Below are 14,744 nucleotides of genomic sequence, written 5' to 3'. Positions count from 1 at the left end.
AATCGGTCACATCATAGTATCTCAGAACTGGCATTATCATCACTAGTTGTTTGATGCGAGTGTTGTGTGCCCCAATACCACTGACCATTCTTTGCAGTGAGGTTATGTCGAGATTCATATTCTGATGATAAATTGCACAAGAATTTAGCTAAAAGCAAATTGCTGCTGAAATGAAACAAAAACAGAAAGTACTGGACAATCGCAGCAGGTCTGACAGCATCTGTGGAGAGAGAAGGGAGCTAATGTTTCGAGTCTGGGTGAGTCCTTGTCAAAGCTGGAGAGAACTGGAAAAGGGTCAGATTTATACTGCTGCGGGATCGGGGGGGGGTGGGATTGGGGGGGGGGGGCGGCGTGGAGTGGTGGGACTGGATAGAGGGCCTTTGATAGGTGGAGATTGACAAAGATGTGGTGGACCGAAAGGCAAAGGGAAAGCAAATGGGGGTGATTAATGCTATGAAGGGTGCTGGTAGTGGCACATAAAGAGATTAGAATGTGTGAATGGCAGAACAAAGGTGAACCATGTGTCAAAGGGCAACTAGGAACAGATGGCCCAAGTTGGGTGGGACATTGATGAGGGAAATACAGATCAATGGGAAAAATGGAAATAAATTGCTTCATGTTTGACCAGTAGACTACTTCATTTGCCTTCCTCAGGCTAGATTCTGCTCCTTAGGGATAATAACACTCGTTCCTCTGTGCAAAATGTCATATTGGGCAATCACTTCATCAATACATTTTTATGTCAATAGATGTGCCCTAAATGGTTTTGGGCCATCCTTTCATCATTATCTCCTGTCGAACTTGGAGAGTTGCATCTCGTTGCGTAGTTTGCTTGATCTGAGCAAGATGCTTGTCTGACAGATTAACAATTGTTGCTGCAGCTCATACCTCATTAGGAACAGGACAGAGCAACGTTCTTTCATGTCAATGCATGACCTATGTACTTGACTTCAACCATCTTCAGTTACAACTTTTTCTTGTTCAGTTTCAAGATCATCTGGCTCTCTCTCTTTCTCTCTCATAGTCTCGCTAGATTCAGACCATGGTCTATTATGGCTTCTTCCATCATATCTCCACATTCACAGACTAGTAGATTATCCACAATCACTTCTACTCCTGGAAAATCATTCACTGTTTCATGCTGTTGGAGTTGATAGTCTTCTGGATCCAGATAACTTTTAAAAGAATTTAGGGTCTCTGCCACCACCACCAATTCGAGCAGCGAATTCCATACTCCACTATCCTCTGCTACATGGAAGGTTACCGCACTGTCATGTGGGAGTACCTTTAAGAAATGGGTGTTTATAAATGGGGATGTATATAAATATCTGTAGTGAGAGTACCTTTAAGAAATGGGTGTTTACTACTGCAGTGATGTCAGAGAGTGGGTGGAGCTGGGCTGTCTGTCAGCTTTTTACTTTTGTTTTTGAGCAGGCTGCAGGTGTGTTTTAGTTTCGTTTTCAGTGTTGGAGCTGAAGCCAGACCAAGTAGATATACTGCTGGTCTCTCTGCCATCAAAAGACTATCTCTTGATCATTTGGTGAATTCAGAATCATAAATGTTTTCAGTAGTGACTTTAACCTGATGTGCTTCTGATAAAGGTTTTGTTTTTCAGTCGTATGGATGTGAAAAAGGAAAGCTTCAAGGTTTACTTAGTGTTGTAGTCTTTGGGGGTTGTATTTGAATTAATGGTTGCTAAGATGTTCACTGTATGTTTTAAAAAGGTTAAGTTAAGGTCACAGAATAAACATAGTTTTGCTTTAAAAATTACTTTTCCATTTCTGCTGTACCACGCCTGTAGAGTGGGCCGTGTACTCCCCATACCACAATCTATTAAAAGTTGTGGGTCAGGTGAACTCCATGATGCACTTTGGGGTTCTCTAAACCCTGGCCCATAACAGTACCAAACTTTTGACATGCTTCAGTAGATGTGGGAGGATTCTGCTTAGTGTTTATTATCAAGAACTGCAATCCTCTTTCTTCCCATTTCATTGGGCTCTCAGCTCAGTCTTTCCTCTTGGGGTGAGCATTGTTCCAGCATACAGCCTCAACTTTACCTTTGACACCTTCATTTTCGGGTCACCATATGGGCAACTTCACACAGGCCTGCAAAGCTCATGATATTGCATGACCATTCCATCTCACGGGCCTACAGACTTTCTGGGATGGTGGGAATGGGTGTGGGAGTGGGTGGGGAGTGGTCATGGGGGTGGCGGGTGGTGATGGGTCACCCATCGGGTAGGCCCTACCACATGGCGCCTCCACATCTCTGGCCCCATCCCTGCCGCCTCCGAGGGCGGCCCCAGGGGAAACCTCGGACTGTCCTGGTGGCCCTGCCCAGTGCCTTCCTCCAACACCCCCACCCCATACATCCAGCCTCCCACCTTCCCGCCCCGCCTGGCACACAGCCTCTCTACCCAGCCCAGCCTGTCACGCACACCCTTCAGATAGAGGACTGTGGCACCTCTGAACATGGGTGAACAGATGTTTATTTGCGACAGTGCTATGTATAATAACTGCGCCATGGCACCTATTGCTTTCCTATCTGCTGCACCCGTGCCAACTTAACTGGTGTCTACCTTTCTAATCTTGCGTGTCCAAATGTTCCGTCTAGGTGTGTTCCCAGTTGGTACATCAGATGTGGAGGCGTCCTGCTGCATATCCCGTCCTGTGACCTGGGTCTGCTTTGGTGGCCGTCCTCTGGAGCGACTGGGCAGTAATGCGGCCGGCCGACCTTCGGATGTCACAGATGGTGGAATGCCACTCTGATCTGCCCGTTATCCATCGGATGCGCCAGTGTCAGGTTAGAGGGTTTCCAGGGGCGCTGTGGTGTACAGCACCGCCTCCTGCTGGATTCACCAGCAAGGGCTCCATCACCTCCCCCTCCCCCGGGGTGCCTGATGGCCCCCGGGCTACGCCTTGGGACGGGGTTGTGGCTGGTGGGAGCTCCGGGGACTCCGCCGTTACCTGGAGCTGTCAATCCTGGAGGCCATCTCTCATCTCAACCATGGTTTTGATGCTCACGGCCATGGAGCACAGGGACTGGGCCAGGTGCCTCTGGACCTGGCTCAGGTCAGCCAGTGCATGAGCAATGCTCTCGCAGCCATGGCCCGCTGTGACTGTGCCACATTTTGGAGGCCGCAGCAATGTCCATGTCGCCCTGGTACATGGCTACCTGTGTTAGGACTGCTCTGCCCTGCACATCGGCCACCGCCCGCACACTATGCCCCAGGCCTTGGACACCCTGACCCATTGCCGTGACCTCCGCATTAAAGGCTTCCACTGAGGACGCCAGCTGTTCAGTGTTGGCTTGGACAGCATGCATTGTCAGCATTGCCTCCTGCCCCTGCAGGTTGTTGAACTCCTCCAACGGCACCAGCAGGGGCAGGAGGCTTGCTGACACCCTCTCCTTTGGTCCCTGGCTCTGCACCTGCATCTCCAGTATTGATGGGACCACCTTTTCTAAAAGCCCAAGACCCATCTGGACGGCAGCTCGTCCCTGGGGTCGGGTTCCCCCAAATCGTCCACCCCCTCAGGGATTCTTACCTCCACCTGAGTACCGTGGCATGTGTGAAGTGTGCACCAGATAATACCCAGGAGCCTCATGATTATAATGACCCACCGAGGTGAGAGTCTTTGGGATGGTGGAGGGTTCCGAAACGTCTGTGTTGCCCCTGGACTGCTCCGGGGTGTTGCGGTGTTGTGGCTGGGTGGAGGGACACCAGACGGCCCTGCCTCGTTGCAAGGTGATCCTGCAAGACACAAGACCAGACCCATGGTGAGATCGAGCGTAGGTGTGGTGTTGGGGTGGGTGGGGGGGAGGTGTTTCACAGGCCATAGGGAAATCGCAATTCATTAGGGTCTCGCTTGGATGTCCCATGCTGACCTGAGCCTGGGCGACTGCCTGCTCTCTCAGGGGGTGCACAATTGGTGACCAGTGTGTGCAGGGACCCGGCCATGGCGGCAATACTGGTGTCGGCATGTGGTGCAGGGTGGGGTGTGAGAGGGCTGCCGGCGGCTGGGGTTCATAGAATCATAGAATTTACAGTGCAGAAGAAGGCTATTCGGCCCATCGAGTCTGCACCGGCCCTTACAAAGTGCACCCAACTAAAGCTCACGTATCTACCCTATCCCCGCAATCCCCACTTAACCTTGTTTGGACACTAAGGGCAATTTAGCATGGCCAGTCCACCTAACCCGCACATCTTTGGACTGTGGGAGGGAACCAGAGCATCCGGAGGAAACCCACGCACACATGGGGAGAACGTGCAGACTCCGCACAGACTGTGACCCAAACCAGGAATCGAACCCTGGACCCTGGAGCTGTGAAGCAATTGTGCTACCCACTATGCTAGCGTGCTTGCCCTCTGAGAGGGGAGGGGCTTGTGGGGAGTGTGGGATGAGGGTGATGCCAGGGGCACGTAGGTGGTGGCCCAACTTGGCTGGCCGGGGGGTTGCCCATCCTCACGGGGCACTGCCTACTAGTCTGCCTGGTGGGGGCCACATGTGGAGGGCTGGTGCCGGGTATGGGGAGGAGGTCTGTGGGAAGAGCGTGATGTCAGGGGCATGGAGCTGGAGACTCGCCATGGCTGCCCGGAGGAGGTTGTGCAGCCTCTTTCGGCACTGCTGGCAGGTCCTCGCTGTGGGACCCACAGCTCTCACTGGCTCTGCCATCTCTGGTTGACCTGGACGGGTAGCAACCTCCTTCCCACCCTGGGGAACAGCCTTTCATGCCTCCCCCACGGCGTCCAGCATGGTGTCCAGCTCTGAGACCGTGAACCTCGGTGCTGCTCATGGAGCCATCTTCTTGGTTGAAATGAGGTGAGTGGGGGAGGGGGGGAGGTGGAGTGCTGATATGCAGCTCCAGTTCATCAAGCTCTCCGGTGCCAATCCCGACCCGAGCAAATCCCATGCCTGCGTGAACTGGAATTGCACGAGCTTCACGTGGCGAGAGTGCTGACCACCACAGAGACCCTCTAAATAAAGACCCCCCCCCACAGAGACCCGCTAATTGAAGAGACCCCCCCTCCCGTGACCCCCTAAATAAAGAGACCCCCCCCCCACAGAGACACCCTAGATAAGTAAACTTTCCTTGGAGATCCCCTAAATAAAGAGACCCCTACAGAGAGTCCCTTCGGAAGGAGATCCCCACAGAGCTCCCATAAATAAGGAGACCCCCCCCCCCCCCCCCACAGACCCCCAGAAAAACGGTCCCTGTCTGGAAACCCTCCAGAAGAGAGACCCCTGTCTGGAGGCTGGAGAGAAGCTCAGACAAAGGCAGTGAAAAAGAAAATCACTGCTTTAGCACTCACCTGGGCTCTACACCTGCTGGCTCAGACACAGAAAGCAGCACCTGTCAACCCCTGGAAAGAAAAAAACAGTCAGCTGGGGTTAAACCCCCTCTGATGTTTGATGTGAAAGCTATTCATTCATTCCTCTTTGATATTGATTTTACTCGGCTGTGATTGACAGCTTCCACACACCCCAGCTGTCAGCATTGTTCCATTCATCTTCCTTCGCAATTGAGTAACTCTGAAGTCAAACCACAATATTTACAAACATCAAGATTTGATTGACAGCTCCTGGACCACTTCAAACAGAATTAAGTGCTATCCAATCACCTCCCTTCACAGTTGACTGATTTTGAAATAGTTAACAAGAAACTGACAGCACTTAACTCTGACAGGGGTCGCTTTTCTGTGGGGGCTGGAGGGTGCTCTCCTTATTTAGGGTTTTCTGTGGGGGTCTCTTTATTTGGGGGTTCCCTGGAGGGTTTCCTTATTTGGAGGGTGTTGGGGCGTCTCTGGTCAGGGGCGGTGTGGGGAGTCTGGTGGGGGTGGGGTGGGCAGGTCGTGCATTGTGGGGGAGGAGGGGTGGCCCGTGGATAGATTTTGGGGGCAACTCTCTTCAAGAGTTGTCCACCACGTCAGGGCCATGCTTGTCAGGACCAGTGGTAATTCCTGCCCGTGTGATTGCAGGCCCAGAGGACCAGAGAATCACGCGGGCCCGGCGAATATGGTGCCCAGTCTGTTAAGTGGGTACAAATGGGTCATTCAAAACCTTGATGCCAGCGGCGGGCCAGAGCATCAGGAACCGGGGCCAACCCCGTTTCCTTCACAACGCTAGATTTCTGCCTCATCGGTAACTCCACTACCGGCGATGTGAGGCTGAGAATTCAGTCCTTTATTTCTGTGCCTTTCTGAATGGCAATGGAATTACATCAGACAAATTATACAATCAGGCATTTTGTTACCTTCTGTTAATGTATGAATTGTGGAAAGTGAAATTCTGAACAAGACAATAAAAATTGATTTTCATATTAACTGCTGATCGTGGACATCAATACTAAATATTATCCTTTTGTTGGAAAATAGAACAAAGAAAGAGCTAATGGTTTCCATCCTTTGTTCTCAGGTGGTGTATGTAACAGCAACGTTCCCCTACCTGATGCTGCTGGTTTTATTGATTCGAGGAGTGACTCTTCCCGGAGCTGGAGAGGGAATAAGGTTTTATCTTTACCCGGATATCTCCCGCTTATCGGACCCTCAGGTAGGAACATTAAGTACAAATATTATGTCTCGATTCTCATTTTCAGTTGACGCATGAATGGAGTGGTAAGCAGGGCCCACACTATTGAAGTCCAGAGACGTGGCTGTTATAAAGTTCATCTTAACAAACCATTTTGCAAACAATCACTGATTTATTCTGGTAAATTGTCGGATTGAGTGTCGGAGTCTGTAGCTAAAATATAGAAGAGGCATTTGCACAATTCAAAATAATTTCTATAATTTGAAGGAATAAGGTGGTCTTATCATGCAGCCGCTGATGGCTCTGCATTCGTAACGCGGTCAAACAGGTTGACCTGCAAATCCTTCTGACACACGTCAATGGCAGCTCGTAAGAGTGGGAGAGATTTATACAATTGGAAGAAGGTTGGAGCCTCAGCCTTCACTATCCATGAGCATGTAAAAGTGCAGGTTGCCTCAGCAACCGGGATTCGCTGAGTGTTCAGTAACACCATCATCTCTGCGTCTAATCCTATAAGATTATTTTCATGATCAGCTACAGGCAAGTGCATATACATTGTTCACCAACATGCATCTGATGCCATTAGAAACGAAGAATTTTCTGTCGTAGGATTTCTTTGGTAATTTTGACAGTGATAAGAATTCTCCTATGGTATTTCAAAGTGTAAACATTTTGTAGTGTCAGTAGTTTTAATTGAGAATCAAAAGAATCAATGAGGCGTTGACAGCGGAGTGTCGAGCATTATATAAGGTATAGCTCGGAGGAAGACAAAGTAAAATTCAGTGAACAAGAGTTGAACCAATGGGCCGAAGTTGGCATTGTTCTTGATGCCAAGGGGTCTTTGGAATGAGGTTTCCTGTGAATCCGGTGGGATTTTTGGAGCAGATAGGGAAGGTATTCCTGCCTAGCGAGAGCTGCCAGCCTCTAATTGCGGTCAGCAGCACCACTTAGCAGACCTTAGCTGCTAGGGGAACACCCCTTGGAGTCCCAGGATCATGGAGGGCGGGGGGGGGGGGGGGTGGGGGAGGGTACTGCTTTCACGGGTGGGGGACACAGGGAGACTGAGATAGGGGTAGAAGGACGGCTCTCAGCAGGCCTCTCCCTGCCTGATGTCTAGCCGTAGATCAGACTGAGTGGCTTTTATGGAGGGATCCTCCTCCCACTAACTCCCCCAAGGTGACAAATGTTAAGGCACAAGTTCATCTGTCGTGCATGGTTAATCCCAGCAGCAGTGGGATGAAACCCTTAAGTGGTCAATAATCGGCATCGATTAGTATCCGGGCCGGACGGTGCCCATGGGTCTTCCCGTCCAGAACTTAATTCTGGTGGAGGCAGAATGGCTGCAGAATTTCGGAATGTCATCGTCCCGTCCAAGTACTTGTCCTTCCCGCCTCCAAAGCCACCACCAGTGAGAAGAGAAGAATCTGCCCAGTGTCTCTCACCCTGAGCAACGCATTACTTCTCTTGCAACAGACCGAGGTAATTCTGTCTGCTATTAATTTGCAAGCTGCAACTATACGCACTTGAATTTTATAATTGCTAATTGCTTCAAACATTGAGCTGGCTTTTGTCTTCCATTGAGCGGCGATCTACAGGATATTGATTAAACAGAATCCAGATGTGAAAACGTTAAGATAAATGAAGGAACTGTTCAGATGTTGAAAACAGCTCTGGGGGAGGTGGGTCCCACAAGCTGACCTGATGTAATTGTTGTAGGTGCAGAGAAACAAAACAACTTTAAAGAGTAAAAGATCAAGGGTCTCTTGTTTCATAACAACCACAAACTCGAGTTCAGAATAGGAATTTGCTGCAACTGAGTGTAGTGGTAAATGGAGGCACTCACGGATGCTATTGAAAGCTAAAATATTCAACCAGTTTTTAATAGCTTTGTGGTTGAACATAAGAAAAGCAAAAGAAAACGAGTGGAAAGACAATATTGGATTAAATTTAACATCTCGAGGTTGGCATGCTATCTACATCATAAAAACAAATGCAGAAGGAGCGAATGAAGGTATTTGCAAATTCTGTAGACTATTGTCCAATTGTCCAATTAAAATCAGTGCATGTCAGGCACACTAGGTAAGGCACATTTTAAAGGAAATAAAAATTATCTCCACAAACTAACAAAAGAAGCTACAGTTCAGAGAAAAATGCTAATTTGGATGTATTTGTTGGGTGAAAACGGCTCAAAATGCTGATTGTCAACGGGGAAAATCGAGTATATTCACTATTGCTTTTTAGATAAATATGACAACCATGTTTCTCTCAAAATGATGGCACTAAGATAAATGACCAGTTCATTTGCTTTTGGTGGGATTTGAGGGAACAATTTTGTACAATGCACCAGAGAACTCACTGCTCTTTTCCAAAATTGTGGTATGGATTTTTGACATTGATTGAAACAGAGCAAAAAAACAGCTCACGTGAAGGATGTCACCCTCCAACGGTAGAGTTCCTGGCAATGTGGAGGAGCAGAGAGATCTTGGGGTCTATGTTCATACATCTTTGAAAGTTGCCACTCAAGTGGATAGAGCTGTGAAGAAGGACTATGGTGTGCTCTCGTTCATTAACAGAGGGATTGAATTTAAGAGCCGTGAGGTGATGATGCAGCTGTACAAAACTTTGGTAAGGCCACATTTGGAGTACTGTGTACAGTTCTGGTCGCCTCATTTTAGGAAGGATGTGGAAGCTTTGGAAAAGGTGCAAAGGAGATTTACCAGGATGTTGCCTGGAATGGAGAGTAGGTCTTACGAGGAAAGGTTGAGGGTGCTAGGCCTTTTCTCATTAGAACGGGGAAGGATGAGGGGCGACGTTATAAGAGGTTTATAAGATGATCAGGGGAATAGATAGAGTAGACAGTCAGAGACTTTTTCCCCGGGTGGAACAAACCATTACAAGGGGACATAAATTTAAGGTGAAAGGTGGAAGTTATAGGAGGGATATCAGAGGTAGGTTCTTTACCCAGAGAGTAGTGGGGGCATGGAATGCACTGCCTGTGGAAGTAGTTGAGTCGGAAACATTAGGGACCTTCAAGCAGCTATTGGATAGATACATGGATTACGGTAAAATGATATAGTGTAGATTTATTTGTTCTTAAGGGCAGCACGGTAGCATTGTGGATAGCACAATTGCTTCACGGCTCCAGGGTCCCAGGTTCGATTCCGGCTTGGATCACTGTCTGTGCGGAGTCTGCACGTCGTCCCCGTGTCTGCGTGGGTTTCCTCCGGGTGCTCCGGTTTCCTCCCACAGTCCAAAGATGTGCAGGTTAGGTGGATTGGCCGGCGGAAGCTTCTGATGCTCCTGACAAATGGAGCAGTTTTGGGCCACCTTCTCAATGTCGGTGTCGAGGCCTGGCCACCAGACATAACTCCGGGCCAACATTTTCATTTTGGTCACACCTGGATGCCCATTGTGCAAGTCTTTTAGTATCAACTCCTGTCCTTTTTCCGGGACAATCATATGCATCCCTCACAAGAGGATGCCGTCTTCCACACTGAATTCTGACAGCTTGGAGGAAAATGCCCGCAACTCGCCTGGGAGCTGTCTATGCTGCCCACCATACAGGACTATGTGCCGAACCTTTGACAGGACTGGCTCCGTCTGGGTCCACTCACGGATCTGTGATGCCGTGAGAGGCAAGGTGTCCATAAAATTTAGGGTTGCAACCACCTCACCGGTCGTGGGGATCGACATGGGGCCGGTCGATAAAGGCAATCGGCTCAGTGCGTCGGCATTCGCTATCTGCGTTCCTGGTTTGTGCTCCAGAGAATACTCGTAGGCAGCAAGCAACAAAGCCCAACACTGGATCCGTGCGGAAGCAATGGGCGGTATTGGCTTATCCTCTCAGAAAAGTCCCAGCAGAGGCTTATGATCAGTCGCGATAGTGAAGTGGCGGCCATACACGTACTGGTGGAAACATTTCACCGCAAAGACCACTGCCAGGCCCTCCTTCTCGATCTGCGCGTACTTTTTGTCCGCTGCAGTCAATGTGCGGGAGGTGAAAGCTATCGGCCGCTGGGCCCCGTTCTCCATCTTGTGGGACAGGACGGCCCCAATACCATACGGGGATGCATCACATGTGACGAGCAAAGGCTTTCCAGGATCATAGTGGGTTAGTAACCCAGACAACGACAATTGTTGCTTTACCCGCCGGAAAGCGGTTTCTTGCGGCTGACCCCAAACCCAGGTGTGATTTTTCTTTAGCAGAAGGTGCAATGGGGCCAGCGTAGTTGCCAGATTGGGGAGGAACTTCCCGTAATAGTTTACGAGGCCGAGAAAAGAACAAAGATGCAAAGTGTCAGTCGGGGCGGGGGCCTGTTGAATCGCGCGCACCTTCTCTGCGTCGGGGTGCAAACCTTCGCGGTCCACCCGATAACCCAGGTAGACTACTTCCTTCGCCTGAAAGACGCACTTTGTGCGACGTACATGGACTCCAGCCTCCGAAAAGCGTCTAAGGTCAGCCTCCAGATTTTCCAAATGTTCCTGCTCCGACGTCCCTGTGATCAAAACGTCATCTAAGTAGACATCAACACGCGGTAAACCTCTCAAAATGCCCTCCATAACACGTTGAAAAATAGAGTAGGCAGAGGATACTCCAAAGGGCAACCGTGTATCTTCATACAGGCCCCGTTGTGTATTAATCGTTACACATCGTCGGGAGGCAGGTTCCAGCTCCAACTGTAGGTAGGCGTGACTCATATCTAATTTTGAGAACGAGAGTCCGCCTGCGAGCTTCGCGTAGAGATCCTCTATGCGAGGCATTGGATATCGGTCGAGTTGGGAAGCCGTATTCACTGTAAGTTTATAGTCGCCGCACAAGCGAATTGTGGCACCTGGCTTCATTACAGGTACAATTGGTGCTGCCCAGTCAGCGAAACGGACGGGCCTGATAATACCCAAAGTCTCCAAATGAGTGAGCTCCACTTCTACCTTCTTGAGCAAGGCGTAAGGCACCGGGCGCGCCCGGAAATAGCGCGGCGTGGCTCCTGGTTCGACTTGGATACGGGCTACGGCCCCTTTTATTTTCCCCAAACCGGGCTGGAATACATCTGGGTGTCGTCTTAGCACCTCAGTCAACCCTCCAGAAACTGTTTGGAGGATGTGCTGCCACTGCAACCGCAAATGGCGCAACCAGTTCTGACCCAATAGGCTGGGCCCATGGCCGCGCACCACGATAAGTGGGAAACGCCCTTCCTGGCGTCCATAAACAACAGGGGTCATCATAGTTCCTGCAATGTCCAATGGTGCCCCCGTGAAGGTGGCCAACCTGGCCTGTGTGTCGGTTAATGTAAGGGTCTGTATACCCTGCTTGATGTGGTCGAATGTCCTCTGGGCGATCACGGAGACCGCTGCGCCAGTGTCCAACTCCATCTCAATCGGGTGACCATTGACCCGTGCTGTCACCTTAATGGGGGCCACACGGGGAGCTGCCACACAATGCAGCTGCAGGCAGTCGTCCTCCGTCTCCACGTCCTCAGGGGTAGTCGCCGCAGGTTCATCCACATGGAAGGTACTGCCCCTGAGCTGGTCCCAATTTTGGTCGGAACGACGGCGCCTCTGGCGCCCCCAGGACCGGCGTCCGCGACTGGGTCGGCGCCTACAAGTCTGACACGGACATGGCTCCTCATCCATTGGTTCTGGAGAAGGCTCCCTTCGGGGAGGAATGTCCGACGGCCACTAGCGTCGATCCGGACTTCGCCTCGCCCAAGGTACCGCAGGAGTGCAGGGGGATGTTTTCGGACAGAAGTGGTTGCGCGCAAAGGCATGCACCTCCATTCCCTGTAGCTCCTGCACTCCTCGTTCTGCGCTCTCTCGGGACAATACTATTTGAATGGCCTGTTGAAAAGTCAATGTTGGCTCAGCTAACAACTTTCTCTGGGTGGCCGCATTGTTAATACCGCAAACCAAACGGTCGCGTAACATTTCTGACAAGGTCTCACCATAGTCACAGTACTCCGCAATCCTGCGTAGCCTGGATAGAAAGTCGGCAAGGGATTCTCCTAGGGTCCTCTCAGCGGTATTAAACCGGTAACGTTGGATTATTGTGGACGGGGTTGGGTTAAAATGTTGCCCCACTAAATTCACAAGTTCATCAAACGTTTTGGAGTCCGGCGCAGCTGGGTACGTAAGGCTCCTAATCACCCCAAACGTATGCGGGCCGCAGGCGGTGAGCAATATGACCACCTGGCGCTCGTTTTCGGTGATATTGTTTGCCCGGAAATAGTAACCCATCCGTTGTGCGTACTGGTTCCAGCTTTCCAGCGCAGCATCAAAAACATCCAAACGTCCGTACAGAGGCATGGTGTAATAGAAAACAACTTCCAACCTGTATCCAACAAAAATCCAGGGAGGTGGCTTCAGCAGTGTAGACAGCTATTCACTTTAACCCTCGTCGCCAGTTTTGTGAGGGCCACGAAGAATCCAGCACGAGTTTTAAGGATACAAAGAAATAACATTTATTTACTATAACATATATATACAACAGCAGCAGCAACTTCGCTTGCTGCTCACTCCTTCCTGCTGGTTCCAAACTGGCCAGCTTTATTTATACAGGGAGTCTGCTAATGATTTCTCCGCCCCCCCCTCATTGGGGAAGCTCATACTCCCACAGGATTGTGGGATTGTCATTAGTTCCCAGCCAATGGTAAGCAGGCAGGTTGCAACACTATCGCTTGCTGTCTGACACTTTTTTGAAACAAACAGGAAGCCTCTTTCCCATGAATTCTGGGATGCTCGTCAGGTACTTATTATATACTTGGTTTTTTTTTAAAGTGTTGGCTGTTTGGAGAGGGTGCCCTTAGCTGATGTGAGTTTCCCTGAGAACCAGGTAAGAGAAAATGAAAGAAATAAGTCATGCTGATGAACTGGAAGCTGACATCTAATGTCATGGGGCTATTTACTAAGTTTAGACAACTTTATGAGTCACTGATCTGCGTTCTGTATTGTGAGGAGATTTATGATGAAGTGGAGATTTTCCTGACTGCCACTGCAAATTACTTTCAGGCCGTTTACATCACTGTCCTATTGGGACCACTCAGTATGCATTAGATAGTCGTTCCTGGCCCTCAGTACACAAGCTGTTTTTCAAGCTTCTTTCCCTGGGACCCACTTTTAGCAACCAGCCGACCTTCGGGACCCACACTGGCCGACCTTTGCGACTCACGGCGGCCAATCTTCTGAACGCACCATTTTCGCTTGCCTTTAATGCGACAGGTGAGCCTGCTATGTCCACATCATCCCATTTGCTTTGTCATTCAATGTCAATTTCCTACGAAGGATTTTGGCTCATGATTTAAGATCTCGCGGCATTCTTTGAAAAAAATCAAGAGGTTTGTCCTCGAATTCGCCATGCTTAGTTTTCAAATGTCTTTGAAGTTTTGAGGGTTTTAAACTCTCATTTGCAAGTACTTCCCTGGGGTTTTGCATCCTGATTTGCATTCGCACAATTAACAACGTCATGCCTCAAGAAATCATCTTCATATTGCTTTGTTCACCATTTCAGTTTTTTCTTTATTTAAAACGATCAATCTTCAGTTCTTCACAATCCTGTTGCCTCGCTTGCTCACAGCTAGAAAATGGAGGAATCTCTCCTCCTGATTTCATGCCAATCGCACTGACATATAAGTATGTTCCGGGCACATGATCTGCTCTCGGCCGTGCTTCTGGCCGGAAGGCTGTATCATTCCATTTAAAAACCTTTCGCAATACGCATTCTCAATTTAAAAGTCGGTTGCGGACGTTGGGCACTTCTCCCGCGATCGGGAACGCCACGAGCGATTGCTTCGCAACCCTCCCGACACCTACCTGTGAACCGCAGTTTGGAAAATCCTGCAATAGACTGTGTCTTTGGGTACTTAGTATGCAATAGACAATCCCTCCATCTCTCGGTATGCAATAGACAGTCCCTTCTTGCACGCAGTGTGCAATAGCCATTCCCTTCATCTCTCGGTATGCAATAGACACTGCCTTCTCGCACACAGTATGCAATAGACAGTCCCTCCTCGCCTGCAGTATGCAATAGACAGTCCCTCCTCGCCTGCAGTGTGCAATAGACAGTCCCTCCTCGCCTGCAGTACGCAATAGACAATCCCTCCATCTATCAGTATGTAATAGACAGTCCCTCCTGGCCCGCAGTATGTAATAGACAATCCCTCCTGGCTCTCAGTGTGCAATAGACTGTCCCTCCTGGCTCTCAGTATGCAATAGACAATCCCTCC

General features: G+C 49.7%; 1 protein-coding gene across 3 annotated transcripts in view; it reads left to right on the top strand.

The window, feature by feature from the left end:
- The window catches only part of slc6a11b (solute carrier family 6 member 11b), a 209,323-nt gene that overhangs the window by 58,999 nt on the left and 135,580 nt on the right, over positions 1–14,744 (top strand). For all 3 annotated transcript variants that reach the window (XM_072472598.1, XM_072472596.1, XM_072472597.1), the window contains exon 7: positions 6,415–6,549. In XM_072472598.1, the coding sequence (XP_072328699.1) occupies positions 6,415–6,549 (135 nt within the window). The remainder of the gene's footprint in view (positions 1–6,414; positions 6,550–14,744) is intronic.

This window comes from Scyliorhinus torazame, chromosome 13 (assembly GCF_047496885.1).
Source record: "Scyliorhinus torazame isolate Kashiwa2021f chromosome 13, sScyTor2.1, whole genome shotgun sequence".
NCBI lineage: Eukaryota > Metazoa > Chordata > Chondrichthyes > Carcharhiniformes > Scyliorhinidae > Scyliorhinus > Scyliorhinus torazame.
This window is presented reverse-complemented; position numbering and strand designations above follow the sequence as displayed.